Source organism: Rhinoderma darwinii, chromosome 1 (genome assembly GCF_050947455.1).
Source record: "Rhinoderma darwinii isolate aRhiDar2 chromosome 1, aRhiDar2.hap1, whole genome shotgun sequence".
Lineage (NCBI taxonomy): Eukaryota > Metazoa > Chordata > Amphibia > Anura > Rhinodermatidae > Rhinoderma > Rhinoderma darwinii.
In genome coordinates this window covers 111,887,995-111,906,614 of record NC_134687.1, presented here as the reverse complement: position 1 = coordinate 111,906,614, position 18,620 = coordinate 111,887,995, and the positions used below count along the sequence as shown (strand labels likewise).

At 40.3% G+C, this 18,620-nt stretch overlaps 1 protein-coding gene and 1 non-coding gene across 3 annotated transcripts in view; both read right to left on the bottom strand.

Annotated features, from left to right (window-relative positions):
• Positions 1 to 466: 466 nt before the first annotated feature.
• The window catches only part of NPY1R (neuropeptide Y receptor Y1), a 95,425-nt gene continuing 77,271 nt past the window's right edge, over positions 467 to 18,620 (bottom strand). For both annotated transcript variants that reach the window (XM_075849673.1, XM_075849672.1), the window contains exons 2-3: positions 2,947 to 3,787; positions 467 to 2,099 (exon numbers count right to left, since the gene is read on the bottom strand). In XM_075849673.1, the coding sequence (XP_075705788.1) occupies positions 1,683 to 2,099; positions 2,947 to 3,636 (1,107 nt within the window). In that variant the 5' untranslated portion in view covers positions 3,637 to 3,787 and the 3' untranslated portion in view covers positions 467 to 1,682. The remainder of the gene's footprint in view (positions 2,100 to 2,946; positions 3,788 to 18,620) is intronic.
• Positions 3,898 to 4,011, bottom strand: LOC142722510 (U5 spliceosomal RNA). The gene has a single exon (XR_012874806.1). It is a non-coding gene; the product is annotated as a U5 spliceosomal RNA (small nuclear RNA).

The window sequence follows — 18,620 nt, the reverse complement described above, 5'->3', positions numbered from 1 at the left end:
CACATGGAACAGCGGCAGCAAAGGGAGCGGACGGGCCGCGGCGGCAGGAGCAGGTAAGCGATTTCAATGTATGTTAGTGTTTGTGTGTGTTTACTACTGCATGTAAACCTACTACACTGTGGGTTACCTCAAAAAATGGCGACACACAGTGTAGGAGGTTAAACCTTTCAAACCCCTCGTTTATCCCGGCACTAGCCAGGATAAAGGAGGGGGGGGGGATGCTGAGCGCTCACTAGAGCGATAGCTTTTAACCCAATGTTGCAATGCTGCAATTTTGGGAACTAGCTCCAAACAGCTCCATCTAGTGACCAAAAATGGGTAGTATTATAAATTTGAAAAAATTTATAATATTTCCTGACTCGCGAAAAAAATAAAAAAAATTTGAACAATGTTTTATCACCCACACACTAAATGTTTAAATTTTAAAAAAAAAACATGTTTTTGGGGCGACACCATGCCTTTAAGTTAATACACAAGATATAATCAGACCTTTTATACTTATTTATGCCATCTTAGAGAAGGATACAAAATAACTACAAGTCTATAGTAGAGGATGTGTCCAGAAAAGGCAACATCCACATATTTCTACATCATAATAATTAAGTATATTACATGATAATGGTAGTTTGGAATGTTTACCTGTATTTTTGTATCTACCGCTTACATCATTTGCTCCTCCATGATTCAGCTGCCTTCTCTTTGGTGGCTTGGAATAATAGGATACATCAGAGGAATGAAGATGTGAGTATCAGCTCCATGGATGATGCAGCTGAGCTTTCCGTCACCCAGTGATGAGTAAGAAACCAATTAATACTGGGGAAATGTTACTTTGGTTGTATCTTCTAATCAGGACAGTAAGCAAAGACAGGGCAGCAGATACAGTAGGATACAGTTGTTATAATTGCTCAGTGGTGCTTAATATTTATTGTTTTAATTAAATAGACCTAGCCTTTAAGAAAATTGTCTAGGATTAACAGCCATGAAAACAATTACCACCAACATTAATGGGAATTAAACCAGTAATACAACATATCTGAGTCCTTTATAGAGGAAATACACACATACTAATTTTCTCACTGTATAAACTTTAAGGCACAGTTCCTTAAAATATTGTTATCCCTGGCACTACTACAGATGCAGTGTATATTAAAATAAAAAAAAATATTCAAGCATATAGCTATGAAGCAGTGCCTTAATAATGCATTATAAAATATACTTGTATATGTTTCCGTACACTTCTATGAAAAAGTAACAATTAATAAATAGCACGTCTGATATACTGTGGTCATAATTAATAGTACAAGCTTAAGTGTAAAATATAAAATATTGTAACATTCACAGTTTTGGTGATCAGTGTATTTTTGTTGTTCTTAGTGCCAAAAGCCACACTAACCCACAAGAACAGAGTAGTAGCACATTGCCGCAGAATGCTATTGTATAATGATATGGCATTAAGTGCAAATATACAAAATCACATATACTGAAATGTGTTGAAGATACAAGCATAACAATGCAAGAACTTCAAAAGTCCAGATACAATGCAAGTGTTCACAGGTTCCAAAAACACCAATGTTCATGAATTGACTTGTGATAGTTAAGTCTCATGTAATGGATTTGTGCTTATTGGGGATACATACTTCTAACACACTTAGTGCCAATATAGTGGCATTTCATCATCCATTTTATGCTATTGGGCTTGCTTGTTTAAGAGATGTTTTAGAAACATCGGTGTGCATGGTAGACATAGCTATAGTTTCATAATCGTCTTCTCGCGATCTAAAATCACAGAAATTAAAGAAGAACTGTAGGTCTCTCTGAAAGTTTTTGTTGAGAAAACCATAAAAGATTGGATTAACACAAGTGGAGATCATTGCTGTCAGATGGCAAATCAAAAATAACAAGTCATGGTTGCAAATTGCAAGTGCCTCATGGTTCCAATCAAATACCAAGTTAAAGATGAAAAATGGCAGCCAACATAAAGCGAATCCAATCACAATGGAAAAGAGCATGATGTTAATTCTCTTTGTTTCACTGGATCTGTACTTATTGTCTCTCATCTTATCCATCATGTTGTTCCGTCTTTTTAATCTGAGAAAAATCTAAAAAGAAAGAAAAAAAAATCTGAAATGTATCCATATTAGTCATTCTATTTAGATATATCTTCACATATGAAGGTACCCAGTGGTTTATGGACCTGCACTCTTTACTTTTAAGTGCCTTTATTATTAATCCATTTTTAATTAGAATGTACTGACTACTTTAGGCAAAACTTTTTTTAACTTTTGTACAATTTGTGTTACCATTTAGGAATGTACTATATTTATGTATAATATATATTTATGTATAATGAGAAGAAAATTTTTCAATATAATTATATCAATTCCTCATGGTTTTTGAAATTCTGTTTTCAGTCATTCAAGGGGACCGTCAATGTTTAAAACATGTGGATAAAGATCTATCCATGGTCTTGGGATTATCACACGAGTGCAGACGGATTACAACTATAGTACAGTTATTAGAGCCATATCTTGTAACGAGTCCTGAACCTTTGTGTCCATCACATGACCTGTACACATTTTTCATTACTGGAAATAAACAATGAATGTTCCCATTGAATGACTACAAGCTGAAAACCATGAGAAAACGATAAAGAAAGTATATAATAAAATAGCTGAAACCATTCTACCTCTTTAAGAAATGTCATGGCATCTTCAGACATCTAGAATTTGGAAATCAGCCCTATATTGTAATTTTAAACATTGTATAAAACAAAATAAGAGCAAACCAATAAAAAGAGAGTCATGTAATGAATTGTAATAAGACATGTAAACTGTATCTAGAATAAAACCGATTCAGCTAAAAACAGGTACTGTATACTAGAGAAGCAAAGTAGAAAGTGAACAAAGCAAAAAACAAGGCAATGCTACAAGAAATCGAAAATGTTACCTTTGTATAGCAGACAAAAATAAAAAAGAGTGGTCCAAGGTACTGTACAACAAATAGCAAAGTTGTATATGAAAGTCTGAATTTTTCCTTTGGGAACTCTTGTACACACACGTACTTTCCAATGTACGAATCAATGCTTATATTCCGAAACGGTTCATCTGTTAGAGAATTGTATATCATAAAAGGCAAAGAACCAGCCATGGCTACAATCCATATTGCTGTGATTCCAAAACAAGCATGTCTGTTATTTGGTCTCCAGCCACGAGGATTTATGATGAGTTGATGACGCTCAACAGCAATTAGGACCAATGAGAAAATAGAAACTGTGACTGAAACACACTGAAAATAGTCATTCAGCTTACACATTACTTCTCCAAAAATCCAGTGATCCATCAGGGTGTAAACCAAAGTAAACGGGAGACACATTATTGTTGCCAAAAGATCAGAAAATGAGAGATTTACAATAAGAATATTGGTGACATTGCGCATCTCTTTTTGTTTTAAAATAATGATAATAAGAGCCAAATTTCCAGAGAGTCCAAGTATGATAACAACTCCATATGCCAGAGATAATGTAAAAATGATTGCCAATGGCAAAGTACAGCCTTCATCTATTGGCAGCAATTTGTCCATATTTTGGAAGAATGATTCATTAGTTGACTGGTTGTTGTAATCTGTTGAAAAATTCATCTTGAAGATGGTTCTCACAGTACTAACAATGACAACAAAAAGTAGAAAGGAAACGAAGATGCTTCAATGCTGAAAATAATATGATTTTCTAGCTTCCATTCTGCATGAGGTATTTAGTAAAGTTTTCATGTTGAGCCCAACTATGAATAATCTGTGGAAACATGAACATGCAAAATAAAGTTACGGTTTACATATTCGCTTTTTATGTCTAGACAGCAGTTTAGAAATGAATGCACAATATTATTCCATTTTTTTTCAAAAGTCCAGTCAGCACCAGGAATCAAATTTTTTTAACAAATTCATAATTGGTCCTCTCCACGGAAATCTTTAGTAAAAGACGAAAGATTTATTTGATCTGAAGTGAAACTAGAGCATTATTATTCTCATGTTAATAAAGGAATGATTAAATCTGACCTCAGCATTCACCACTGACTAGTTGTCTATCTGCTCATCTCTTTCCGATTCCGATTTTCCAATCGAACAAGTTCAAAATATACTGGATCAGATTTACTAAGACTGGCGTTTTATAGACTTATTCTGAAGCCTGCAAAAGTAAAAAGTGACTACTTTATTAAAAAGTGCAGGGCTCTTAATACATTAGTCGCATGTACCAGAAAGTGAAATCTATGCCAGCTATAAGCTGACATGGATTTCCACTATAATTTAAAGCGTACCTTACTTTTCAGATGACTTTTCAGAATAAGCTATCATGTGCGTACATGCGGAATAACAGTAATTCTGGCCATTATATGACTTGTAATCTGCATTATTTAGCAGTTTTTCCCTCTGCAGACTGTATCTCTAATTCTCAGTTGCCTCAGTGCTAGTGGGCGGAGCCTAACTGCTATCAAGTCTTCGATACACTGCACACATAGAAGAGAAGAATTCTGCTCTCTTATCCATATATATTACATATATGTATATATATATATATATATATATATATATATATATATACATATATACATATATATATATGTATATATATATGTATATATATATATATATATATATATATATATTTATATATAGAAGCTGGAGCAGCATGGAGAAGATTATACAGCAGTACTGGGTAGTGTACTTGAGAAACCAGCACTAGGGTAACAGAGAAATCTTTGCAGCATGTCTGTGTCTTTCTTATTCTGGTTTTTGCTTTTTTTCTCCTGCTTATCCCTACCCTCTCCATAGACTTGTATTCAGCATTTGTGTGACTCACTCTCTCTGTGCTCCCTCCTCCTGCTCCCTCATCCTGTCTTTATAGACTAATTTATAGACAGGCAGTGAAGTGACAAACTCCCACTTTCTGCAGACCATCTGTAACCAGGGATGTACTTTGCTTGACAACATAATTTTAAATAAGATTATTTTCCAAAAAGGATTGTTTTCTAGAAGATTCATGAGATTAAGAAAAAATCTCAGCCTCAAATGTTTATGCTGAAAGATGAAAATGACAAATCTTAACAAATGAGACAAAGATGTTGCAAAGGTGGAAGAAATACACAGAGGAACTTTACAGAAAAGACATAAAAAGGGAAGACCCACTTAATTATGTCAGCTATGCTAAAAAAAACACTTTTAGGCCCTGTTCACATCTGCGTTGGAGGCTTGTTAGGGGCCTCCATTGCAGATTCCACCAAAAATATCAGAAACAATAGCGCAGCAAGCTGCGCTATTGTTTCCGCTAAATCCACGGACACCCTGACTAAAACGCGACGCCACTTATTAAAGTCAAAGGGTTCCATCGGATATCGGTTGTCTTCGTTGTTCAACATGGCCTGCCCTTCCGGCATTTTCGGTGTTCTGCTCTTCTGACGGAGCAGAACAACGGAATGTCGAACGCAGGTGTGAATAGGGTCTTAGTGTTAGAAGATGAAGTCAGAATGGCTCTGAATTCTTTGCTGAAAAGAAAAAGTCACTGGAGATGATGGCATTGCAGCAGAATAACTACAAGCAAGTGAAGAAAAATAAGTTTATATCCCAATTCCAAAAAAAGGAGACTTGAAAGAATGTGCGAACTACCATACAATCTCACTTATCGCACATGCCAGTAAAATTATGCTCAGATCATTTAGTGCAGAATGGAACCATGTATTGAAAGGGACTAGCCTGATATAGAAGCTGGACTCAGAAAAGGAAGAGGGGCAAGAGACATCTTTCCACATGCATGCTAGATAATTGAAGGAGGCAATGAATACAAAAAGGAATTGCTATGTTGACTACAGTAAAGAGTTCTTATGGGGGACCTCTACATCGGCCAGGAAGCCATATTCCTGACAGAAAATAGAAAATAGAAAAAAAAACAGACTGGAACAGACTGGCTTCAGATGCAAAACAGTTAGATAAGGTTGCATACTTTCACCATACTTATTCAGCCTGTAAGCCAAAACCATAATAAGAGAGACAGGACTGGAGGAAGACGATTAAGGATCAACAACCTTCGATATGGCAATTACACCACATTTATAGCTGAATATGAAGAAGACCTAAAGACCCTTATAAGTAAAGTTAAAGAAAAAATGGGAATGGAGGTCTGAAGCTAGATATGAAGAAAACACTGGTTCTATTGACAGGCAGCTAACATATCTGACTTTAGATTTAATGGAGAAGACATAGAAGTCAACTTTTGCCTAATTGGATCAATTATTAACGACAGGGGATCCATCAATATAGAAATAACAGGATATGTTTTGATGCTTTTGAGCTCTTGTGTTGGCAAAGACTTCTAAAAGTACCGTGGCAGAATAGAAAAAAAAACATTTGGATCATCAACCAGATCAGGCCTAACCTTTAATGGAATCACAATTCTCAAGACCGAAACGATCTGGTTTTGGACAGATAAGAAGACAAATTTCACTAGAAAAGACAATCATGCTTGAAAAGGTTGAAGGTAAAAGAGGAACAGGTCGACTAGTAATGAGATGGTTGGATACAATCGAAGGAATTCTGAATATGCCCCTAAAAAGTCTGTACTCTCAAGCAGAAGATAGGACATTCTGAAGAAACACTATCCATACAGTTGCTAGGAGTCAAAAATGACTAGATGGCACTTATAAATTAAAAAATAAGCTTATGCTAAAACTAGAAATAAGGTATTTCGTTTTAATACAATTAAACTAATAAAACGATACTTATCAATACGCTTTTCTACCGACCCGCCAGACCCGGGACAACATTTTAAATATGATGGCGTATATGGAGCAATAGTATCTGATGCCCTCCATTTGTGCCCCTCTGCCATAAATCCAACGTTTTACGGTCCCCTCTGTGCTCTCCCAAATTTGGTGCAGCGCTTCTTAGACTACGAGTCGAGACACTTCCACTGTTCTGGAATTGGCAAGCAGTTCTGTCCAATCCGTGAACAAAGGGAGTGTCTTAGACTCAGTCTAAGAAGCGCTGCGGCCATTTTGAGACAAAACAGAGGAGGTCGTAAACAGTGGATCCATAGCAGAGGGAGGCAACTGGAGGGCACCAGGTAATATTACTCCATATACCCCATCACATTATTAATTTTGTCCTGAGACCGCAGGGTCGCTTTAAGTCTGTTTAAGTCGGCTAATGGCTTTGTCAAGAGTGGCTATCATAACATTTAGTTTAGGTCAAGCAGTTCTTAAAGGGAACCTGTCACCAGCATTTCACCTATTAAACCAGCAATACCTGGTGGAAGTGGGTTAAAAATAATTTTTATGTGACCTATAATTATCTTCTAAGTAGGGTCTGTACCTTTAGTATTTCGTTTTTTAGTGTTCCCGTGCTGTATGCTAATGAGCATAAAAGAGTCACATCGTAGTTCGAAAAGAATCATATCTTCATTCCTCAAGTTTTTCTGAGTTAAGCCCGCCTCCTTACTTTAGATTGACAGCTTTTTGCCTTCCCCCAGCACACACGAAATTCTGCGTTTGTGCGTCGATGTCCTGTTCTGGTGCGTGTGCACAGCGGACACCATAGAAACGCATGCACAGTAACTAAATTTGAGACCCAGACGAAGCAGGGAAGGGTGTTGGACCATACCTGACGAGCACATGCACGCTAACTCAGATGAGATTTTGGCATTCAGAGCCGGCCAGTTATAAGAAGAGGAACGAACAAGACTGCTGGATTATTATCATAAAAGGAGCAAAATGTTTGCAGATCGTTATGTATGGTTGGTGGAGGGGTTTAGAAGAGGGGAGAACGCCAATGAACTTTTGACAGCAGCGGCCAGCGAGGGGTGAGTAGAGTTAAAGAGGCTCTGTCACCACATTATAAGTGCCCTATCTTGTACATAATGTGATCGGCGCTGTAATGTAGATTACAGGAGTGTTTTTTTATTTAGAAAAACAATCATTTTTGACGGAGTTACGACCTATATTAGCTTTATGCTAATGACTTAGTTGTCCATTAAGAAAGTCATTAGCATAAAGCTAATCGGCTCGCGTCCACTCACCTCAGCCAGATCCCGTAGGGTGCGCGCGCACGCTCGTGCCCGCTCTTAAAGGGGCAGCGCGCGCACCGGACCTTGTTGATGAACTTTGACCCGTGAGTACCCTGGACTATAAGAGGGGTCCAGCCCCCTAGTTCTATGCGTGAGCGTTGTTGTGTTCCCTAGTTTGTCTATGTGATCGCCTCCTAATGTGTTTCCTGTTCCTGTACCTGTTCCAGTTCCTGTTCCTTGCATTTTCATACCATCCTGGTCGAGCACTGTGCTGCGCCAAAGACGTGTTGTGCTGTGTCTGACCTGCTTCACATCGCATGATGTCTACCTGCTGCCTAGTCCAAGCCGAGCCTGCCCTGCTGCTGTCTGAGCTGCCACAGGTACCTATACGAACTATAGACTTTCACCTGCTCCTTGTTGGCCAGCTGCCTTACTGCCAAGGATGTACGGCCCAGTAGTTCCACATACCCTTCGTGACAGTGTGTATGTGGCTGCACATAGTGAACAAAGCAGGATCACTATGTGCTGTGTAAATGAATGGAGAGAAGTGTATGACGCTGATTGGTCAGCGTCATACACTTCTCTCTACAACGCCCACTTGGTTAAAAAGTAAAACACGCCCAGTTGTCCATTAAGAAAGTCATTAGCATAAAGCTAAAATAGGTTATAACTTGGTGAAAATAGATCATTTTTCTAAATAAAAAACACTGCTGTAATCTACATTACAGCCCCGATCACATTATGTAGAAGATAGGGAACTTATAATGTGGTGACAGAGCCTCTTTAAGTAGGTGAAATGCTGTTGACAGGTTCCCTTTAAGCGCAAATTTTAAGAAGACAGATGTAGAAAACAAAGTAATTATCTAAAAATAAACATGGAAAAATCTGTGGAAAAAGATTTATGAGTTAGTGCTGCTTGAACGAAAATAAGAGTAGTTTACTTGTATGATGGACCAAATGAAAATGTAGTACTAAGAAAGAGTGTAATCATTTTCTTGAAGTGGTGATTAGCTAAGATTAACAAAGTCATAATTATGCTTTTATTTCTTGTGACTCACAAGGGAACTGATATGTCTACTTTCAACAAATAAATAATTTTTCTTGTAATTTCATTAAAGTGTGTATTAAAGATTATGAATCCACTGAGCTTGTAAGCGGATGTTCACACAGGGCGTATACGCTGCAGTAAAGTTCACAGCATATACTGCCCAGAGAAAATCCGGATTAATTTTCAAACCTATTGTGGTGATGGCGTCAGCACTACTGGACACAGTGCCGACACAGGGCCAACATCATTAGCGCCAGTCCATCGGAGGGCAATGGAAGGGGCGTGTCTCAATCTTTGAAAGTAATTCTCTATATGAAAGCCTGAGACAGCAGCGGCCATTTTGGATACCGGAACACAGGAACAGAGATTGTATAATTCAGGAGCAGGGCAGTAGGTAAATTGACTATACTATGCATTCGGAAAGTCTTCAGACCCTTTACATTTTTTCACATTTTGTTATATTGAGGCGTTGTGCAAAAATAAAATTAAAATTCTTGTTTCTCCCACATCATTCTGCACTCAATATCCCATAATGACAAAGTGAAAACAGAATGTTATTAATCTTCGCTAATTTATTGAAAAGGAAAAGCTAATATATTGCATTGACATAAGTTTTCAGACCCTTTACTCAGCTCTTAGTTGAAGCACCTTTGGCAGTGATAACAGCCTCCAGTCTTCTTGGGTATGATGCCACAAGGTTTGCACACCTGGATTTGGGGATTTTCTGCCACTCTTCTCTGCAGATCCTCTCAAGCTCTGTCAGGTTGGATGGGTACCGTCGGTGGACAACCATTTTCAGGTCTCTCCAGAGATGTTCGATTAGGTTCATGTCAGGGCTCTGACTGGGCCACTCAAGGACATTCACAGAGTTGTCCCTAAGCGACTCCTGTGTTGTCTTGACTGTGTGCTTAGGGTTAGTGTCTGTTGGAAGGTGAACCTTCAGCGCAGTCCGAGGTCCAGATTTCTCTGGATCAGGTTTTCATTAAGAATATCTCTGTACTTTGCTCCATTCATCTTTCCCTCAACCCTGACCATTCTCCCTGTTCCAGCAGCTGAAAAACACTCCACAGCATGATACTGCCACCACCATGCTTCACTGGAGGGATGGTACTGGACAGGTGATAATCAGAGCCTGGTTTCCTACAGACATGACGCTTAGAATCGAGCCCAAAAAGTTAAATCTTGGTTTCATCAGACCACAGAAGCTTGTTTCTCAGTCTGAGAGTGCTTTAGGGGCTTTTTTTGCAAACTTCAGATGGGCTTTTATGTGTCTTTTACTGAGGAGAGTCTTCTTTCTGGCCACCCTGCCTTAAAGCCCAGATTGGTGGAGTGCTGCAGTGATGGTTTACCTTCTGGAAGTTTCTGCCAAAGGCACAAAGGATCTTTGGGGCTCAGCCAGAGTGACCATTGGGTTCTTGGTCACCTCTCTCACCAAGGCCCTTCTCCCGTGATTTTTTTCGTTTTGTGGGGCGACCACAGGTGGACTCCAATCAAGGTGTAGAAACATTTCAAAGATGATCTAGAGAAATCGGAGGCCCCCAGAGCTAAATTTCAAGTGACGTAGCAAAGGGTCTGAATACTTATGCCCATGCAAATTTTGAGTTTTTCATTTTTAATAAATTTCCAACATTTTCTAAAAAGTTTCTATTTTGTCACTATGGGGTATTGAGTGCAGAATGATGGGGGAAAACCTGGATTTTATTTTATTTTAGCACAAGGCCTCCACTTAACAAAATGTGGAAAAAGTGAAAGAGTCTAAAGAATTTCCGAATGCACTGTAATTTTGCATTGTATAATAAATTTATTGTTTCTTTGCTGCGGTGTAGCCAGCATTTTTCTTAAAACTCTAGCTTATAAAATTGTAAATCATATTGGTAATCTTTGTAGGTATGGCAAGGTAGACTTCATGAAATTTCACTTTAGTTCTAACTATGGCAAAAGCTATTTATTTACCTTGGACAAATGACATGTCATGTCTTAGAAATATGCCTGTCCTCCCACAGAATAACACCTTGGACAAACTATATTACTATTCAGCATACAACAAAAAAATAGATTCAAAGCTCAGCCATTTCTGTTGCCTCAAGCCAGTTTGTAGATCACAATTTTTATGAATTGTTTTGCAGTTTTGCAGTTCTTACTTTTTCTTTTACAAGCTAATAAACATGAGTAGTTACTAAAACACTTTTCAGACATCTGTTTCCGCTATAATAACTAAACATTGTAGTCAGTTCAAATCCTGTGCCCCCAAATATGAAAGCACTCCTTTTAATAAGAAGCATGAGAGACATGTTATGTGCAGTTTTGGCAATAGTGATTATTTTATATTTACCTTCTGCTTGTTGCCTTTTTTTTTTAAAACAAAAAGTGGGGTGCACATTTTATTATTGGTTTTATTTTAGGGTGTTAGCATTTGATATAAGTTTTTGTACAACTCAGGCTATGTTCACATCTGCGTCAGAGGCTCCGTTAGGGGCCTCCGTCGCAGTTCTGGCAGGGTTTGCCGGGGTTTACCGGAGACAATAGCGCAGCATGCTGCACTGTTGTGTCCGGTAAGATCACAGAGAGCCCGATTTTAATGGGTTCCGTCAGCAACCGGCGGTATCCGTTGTGCAATGGAACCGTTGGTTCTGTTATTTCCTTGTTCTGCTACTCTGGCGGAGCAGAACAACGGAACACACCAACGCAGGTGTGAACCTAGCCTCATTTGTACAATACACAATCAGCAAATTGACTTAAATGAGAACTGTGTAAAGCTTCATTTTTCCTGCAGTGGTGCTTCAAAACATTTATAGAGGCTCTGTCACCACATTATAAGTGCCCTATCTCCTACATAATCTGATTAGCACTGTAATGTAGATAACAACAGTGGTTTTTATTTTGAAAAATTATAATTTTTTAGCAAGTTATGCACAATTTTAGATTTATGCTAATTTGTTTCTTAATAGACAGGGCGTTTTTTACCTTTTTACCAAGTGGGTGTTGTAAAGAGAAGTGTATGACGCTGACCAATCAGAGTCATACACTTCTCTCCATTCATGTCCATTTGTACTCAGCACAGCGTGATCTCGCGAGATCATGCTGTGCTGTCACATACACCCACATTAACTTTACTGAAGTGTCTTGAGAGTGAATAGACATGGCCTCCAGCCAGGATGCGATGTCTATTCACACTCCCGACACTTCGGTAAAGTTTGTGTGGAACTTAATCACAGCATAGCACAGCGTCATCTCGCAGTGCTGTGTGAGTATGTCCCACAAAAACTTTACCGATGTGTTGGGAGTGTGAATAGACATCGCATCCTGGCTGGAGGTGATGTCTATTCACTCTCAAGACACTTCAGTAAAGATAATGTGGGTGTATGTGACAGCACAGTATGATCTCGCGAGATCATGCTGTGCTGAGTACAAATGGACATGAATGAAGAGAAGTGTATGACGCTGATTGGTCAGCGTCATACACTTCTCTTTACAACGCCCAGTTGTCTATTAAGAAACGAATTATATCCTACAGATGAGGTTAAATTAACACAAAATTGTTAGAAAAAATAAAAATTTTCCTTTATTAATGAACATATATTAGACAAAACAGATTTAAAAATAAAGCATACAATGCAGCATCACAGTGTCCTACAAGGCAGGAAGCATATGGGTATACAAAAGTATATAGATATGAACCACACAGGAATGATATCAAATACATGCAGTATAAATAATGGGCAGATATCCCCATGCATGAAATTGAAACTGGCCCAAATTGGTTCTCTGGTAAACCTGTATCTGATCGAAATATTGATTCTGAATTAAATCTTAAAGAATTAGGTCTTTCTAAAGAGAGTAATTGTATGCCCCCTGTTAATTTACCGGTTGTAGATGCTTTTGTTACAGCTGTAAAAGGGGAAATTGAGAATCTTAAGACGAATTGTACTAATGGATTTAAATGTATTCATCCTAATTTAACTGTAGAGGAGTCCAAGGCATTAGAGGAATTGGCTAGTGACACTGATATTACTATAAAACCAGCTGATAAAGGTGGGGCAGTGGTGATAATGGATACTACCATGTATCTTAGAGAAATCATGAGACAGCTTAACGACAATACAGTATATAAACAGATCACATATGACCCTAAATTTGAGATTGGTAGGAAGAACAGAAATATACTTGATGAGGCTACGACGGGTGGAATCATAGATGACAATTTGGCAGAGTATCTATATATTACACAACTTAGAACCCCTGTACTCTATATACTTCCAAAAATACATAAGTCCCTAGTTGACCCTCCGGGTCGACCCATTGTTTCAGGATAGACTCTATTATCTGCCATATTGCCATCTTTCTGGATAAGATTCTAAGAACATATGCCACTGGGGCTGCCTCTTATATCAGGGATACATCCGACTTCATAAACAAACTTAATGAATTAATTCTACCCTCTGATACAAAAATCACATTGGTATCTTTTGATGTCATCAATTTATATACTGTGATAGACCACACTAGGGGTATACAGGCTGTCAACAATTTTCTCGATTCATCTGATTACACACCTGACTGCTGCACTTTTCTCCTACAATTACTTGAGATTATTTTAAGTATGAACTACTTTTTATTTGGTAACAACTTTTATCTTCAGTTACAAGGTACGGCGATGGTGTCAAATATTGCCCCCACTTACGCCAATATATTTATGCGATCATTTGAGGAGGCTTTCGTCTATGGATCCCACCACTTTAAACATGTTATCAAGTGGTGGCGTTACATAGACGACATCTTCATGATCTGGTCAGGTGATAACGATACTCTTCTGGACTTCTTCTCATGCATTAATATACATGATGATAAGATCAAATTTACATTGGTACAGTCAGACACTGAGATTCAGTTTCTGGATGTCTTAGTCAAAATTAATAACAATGTCTTTATTACTGAGCTCTACACAAAACCTACGGATTGTAATAATCTACTTTTATACAGCAGTAACCATCCACGTAGGATGGTGGAGAATTTACCAATGAGCCAATTGATGAGAGTCAAAAGAATAGTCAGTGACATAGACACCGCCACTGGGACTCTCGATACCATGATTAATCGATTCCGTACTCGGGGAAACCCAGCGAGAGTACTGAATAAACATAAGTTAAAAGTGGCACAGATTGATAGGGACATACTCCTTAGACCTAAAGAATCTAAATCAGGAATGGATCGGATTCCATTTATTTCCACATTTACGGATCAAAGTAAGGCTATAACAGATATTATTAGACGGCACTGGCCTATGTTGAGCAATTGTTTGACACATATTCCTGAATTTTCCAAATACCCATTACTCTCTTACCGCAGATCCAAAAGCCTTAGGGATAGATTGGTGAAAACTGATATGGGGTCTCTTAAACCCACTAGACAAACATACCTTGCAAAACCCAAGGTTGGTTGTTTCCCTTGCCTGAATTGTGTAAATTGTAGTCTGATGCTAAAAGTCTCCACTCTTACACATCCCATCACACAAAAAAATCTTTCAGATTAGACATTTCTAACATGTAACACAGACTTTGTTGTCTATGTTCTACAATGTCCCTGTCATTTGTTATACGTGGGTGAAACCACACTTGAGTTAAAAATTAGATTGAATCAACACAGGTATACGATTAGGAAAAAGCGTTTGAACTTGCCTGTTTCTAAACATTTTTCGGATATAAGCCACACGGAACAACAGTTAAGATTTTGGATCTTGGATCATATACCCCCCTCGAGACGAGGTGGCAATAGGACTAGATTACTAAAAACTAGGGAGTTGCAATGGATCAATAGGCTCAATACCCTTAAGCCAAATGGTCTTAATGTTGATTTTGCATTAAGTGGAATAATATGAAGAGATTTGCCAATTTCTACCGGCAGTTTATTCCGAACTTTTCATCTCTGACGGCTCCCATCTCTAAACTTACCATGAAGGGTGTGAACGCCAAGGAATGGCTCCAGAGGCAGAGTCCGCATTCATTAGCCTCAAGAAAGCCTTCACTTCAACTTTGATCCTCCATCATCCTGACGTATCTCGGCAGTTCTCATTGGAGGTGGACGCTTCCTCTGTTGGTGCAGGTGCACTTCTGTTCCAGAGGAGCTCCAAAGGAAAGGCAGTAGTATGCGGCTACTACTCAAGACTTTTTTCTTCTGCTGAGCGCAATTACTCTATTGGAGATCGGGAGTTACTGGCCATCAAATTTGCTCAGGAGGAGTGGAGACATCTTCTAGAGGGCGCAGCTCACCCCATCTTGGTCTACACCAGCCACAAGAACCTTACCTACCACCAGTCCACTCAACGACTAAATCCCCGTCAAGCCAGGTGGTCGCTGTTCTTTACCCATTTCCAGTTTGTGCTCCACTACCGTCCCGCTGACAAGAATGTGAGGGCCGATGCCCTGTCCAGATCATTTTAGACGGAAGACACGGTAGAGTCCCTTCAGACTATCATAGACCCGTCCTGCATTGTCACTGCTAATCCTCTGCGGGTTAGAGACATCCCTCCGGGGAGGACATTTGTTCGGTTGGCGGATAGGAGAAGAATTCTCCGCTGGGGACATAGTTCTAAACTGGCTAGGCACCCTGGTGTCCGTAAAACCCGAGACCTGATTGCTCGTCACTTCTGGTGGCCCACCCTACCTAAAGATGTTTTGGACTTTGTCTCTTCTTGCACGGTGTGTGCTTCTAACAAAGTTACACATTCCAAGCCTGCCGGCCTGCTTCAACCTCTGCCTGTCCCCAATGCCCCCTGGCAGCACATTGCGATGGACTTTGCCACAGACATTCCCCCCTCAGCAGGATGCAACACTGTCTGGGTGGTGGTGGATCGATTCTCTAAGATGGCACATTTTATCCCGCTGACCGGCCTACCCTTGCTCCCCGACAGGGCGAGTCTCTTCATTCAACACATCTTTCGCTTGCATGGCTTGCCTCTTCACATTGTGTCCGACCGAGGGGTTCAGTTTACCTCAAAGTTCTGCAGAGCTCTCTGTAAACTCCTGGATGTGAGATTGGACTTTTCCTCGGCCTATCACCCCCAGTCCAATGGGCAAGTTGAGAGGATCAACCAGATCATGGAGAATTGTCTCCGCCACTTCATCTCTTTACAGCAGGATAATTGGGTACAACTTCTTCCATGGGCCGAGTTCTCGTACAACAACCACACAAGTGAATCCACCACTTCCACTCCATTTCACATTGTGTACAGTTAACATCCCAGAGTCCCTCTTCCAGTGTCGACTACATCTCAGGTACCCGCTGCTGACTCTGCATATGGGGACTTTCTTCAAATCTAGCAACAGACCCGGTCCTCTATTTTGCTGGCAGTCGATCGCATGAAGCGAAAGGCAGTTACAAAGAGAAAAGTATCTTCCGGGTACCAAAGTCTGGCTATCCTCTCGGAACATTTGTTTAAAGGTGCCTTCATACAAGTTTGCTCCCAGTTTCCTTGGTCCTTTCAAAATTCTGCAACAAATAAACCCCGTCTCCTATAAGCTTCGGCTGCCTCCTACCCTCAGAACCCCCAACTGCTTTCATGTGTCCCTCCTGAAACCAGTGGTCCTGAACCGCTACAGCAAGATTCTAGTTCCACAGTTGCTCCCAGCGGTTCTTCTGATGTGTTCGAGCTGAGGGAGATCCTGGACTGCAAAAGGGTAGGAGGAAGGACTTTCTATTTGGTGGACTGGAGAGGGTTTGGTCCTGAGGAGAGGTCCTGGGAGCCGGAAGAGAACCTCAGTGCTCCTGCCCTCATTAAAAATGTCCTCTCTCACTCTGGCCCCAAGAAGAGGGGTATACTGTAGCGTATGATTTCCTGGTCTATAAGAAGGCCCCAGCCCTTCTGATCCTTGCCTGAGCATTGTTAGTTATCCCAAGTCTGTCTTGCAAATGGTCCCTTCGTGTTTAAATTTCCTGTTGTTACCCGTGCCCCGTTACCTGTTCCTGTATCCCGTGCTGTTCTTGTTCCTGTGCCTACACGTGTTTTCGAGTCGTGTCTACTGCACCTGCTGTTGTTGCCACGTCCAGTGTCTTCTGCCACGTCCAGTGTCTTCTGCCACGTCCAGTGTCTTCTGCCACATCGGATACTGCCCGCCACGTCTGGCGCTACCTGCTGAACCGGCTTCCATCCATGCTGAAGCCACAGCCACTGTCTGGACGAGTTCAGGTACCCAAGTGTTACTAACTACTATAGACTTTCGTATAGACTGTGACCGGGTCAACTGCCTCTCCACTACGGCGGAGCGGCCTAGTGGGTCTACATACCCTGTGACCGTGACACAATTGGGTATAAATGTAAGCACTCCCTGCAATTCTTGTTTAGTAAAGGGTTCAAGGAGAGAGAGCTTTTCATCTGTGGACAAAGAGGGAAGTGAGATAGAGTCCAGGAACGTTGTGGTGCGTGTATCCGCGTTTCGGTCGTCTGGCAAGTTGTACAGAGCTGAATGAAATTCAAGGAATTCCTTTGTTATCCTATATATGCCAGAGGCTGAGGTACCAGAGCTTTTTTTAATTTCCTGAAGGAAGGAAAGATCTGTCATTCTTTTAATCAAAGTGGACATAACTTTCGAACCTCTGTCTCTGTGTGTATAGAATTTAAAAGTACTCCTGTGGTACAACTTGGCAGACTTGATAGTAAGAAAGTTCTTCAGCTTATTCCTAATTTCTGTGAGGTTTTGTTGTGTAGTGGAAGCTTTAGAGCATATACTTATTTATTCCAGAGCCGAAATTTGGGCTAAGATAGAGTTTAGTTCAGCGGTACATTTAGTACCCGACACTATTGGTTCCGCTCTAATAAAAGCCTTATGTATTTCCCACAAAATAGGAGAGGAAATCTCTTGGGTTTCATTACGTACAAAGAACTCAGAGTGAGGCATGTAGAGTTTCAAAGTATTTAGGAATATCAAGGAGGGTATCATTCAAAGACCATGACCAAGACCTTGGGGATAAATTAGTAATGGAAATATATATTGATACTGGGGCATGATCAGACAAGGTTATAGGGCCTATATGGGAGGAGGATGTAGAGGTCAGATACTTGAGAGAATCAAATATGCTAACCTATGGTAGGAATTATGTGTCATGTCCGTGGTTGCGGGCTGTCAGCTCCAATCTCCCCCTGACAGCCGCAGCCACAAGTCGGCAAGTGCTGGCCCCAGCCTCCTCCTCAGGAGACGCCAGCGCTCGATTCCACTCACCTCAGATGGATCCTGTAGGGTGAAGGCGCACGCTCGTGCCTGCTCTTAAAGGGGCAGTGCGCACACCAGACTTTGGTGAACATCAGGCCGTGAGTACCCTGGACTATAAGACGGGCCAGCCCCCTGCTTTGATGCCTGAGCATTGTTGTTGTTTCCCTAGTTTGTCTATGCAATGGTCTCCTAGTGTGTTCCTTTTCCCTGCATTCAATACTATCATGTTCGAGTACTGTGCTGAGCCAAAGTCGTGCCGTGCTCTATACCACGCCTGACCTGCTTCACCGCACCTGACGTCTACCTGCTGCCTATTCCAAGC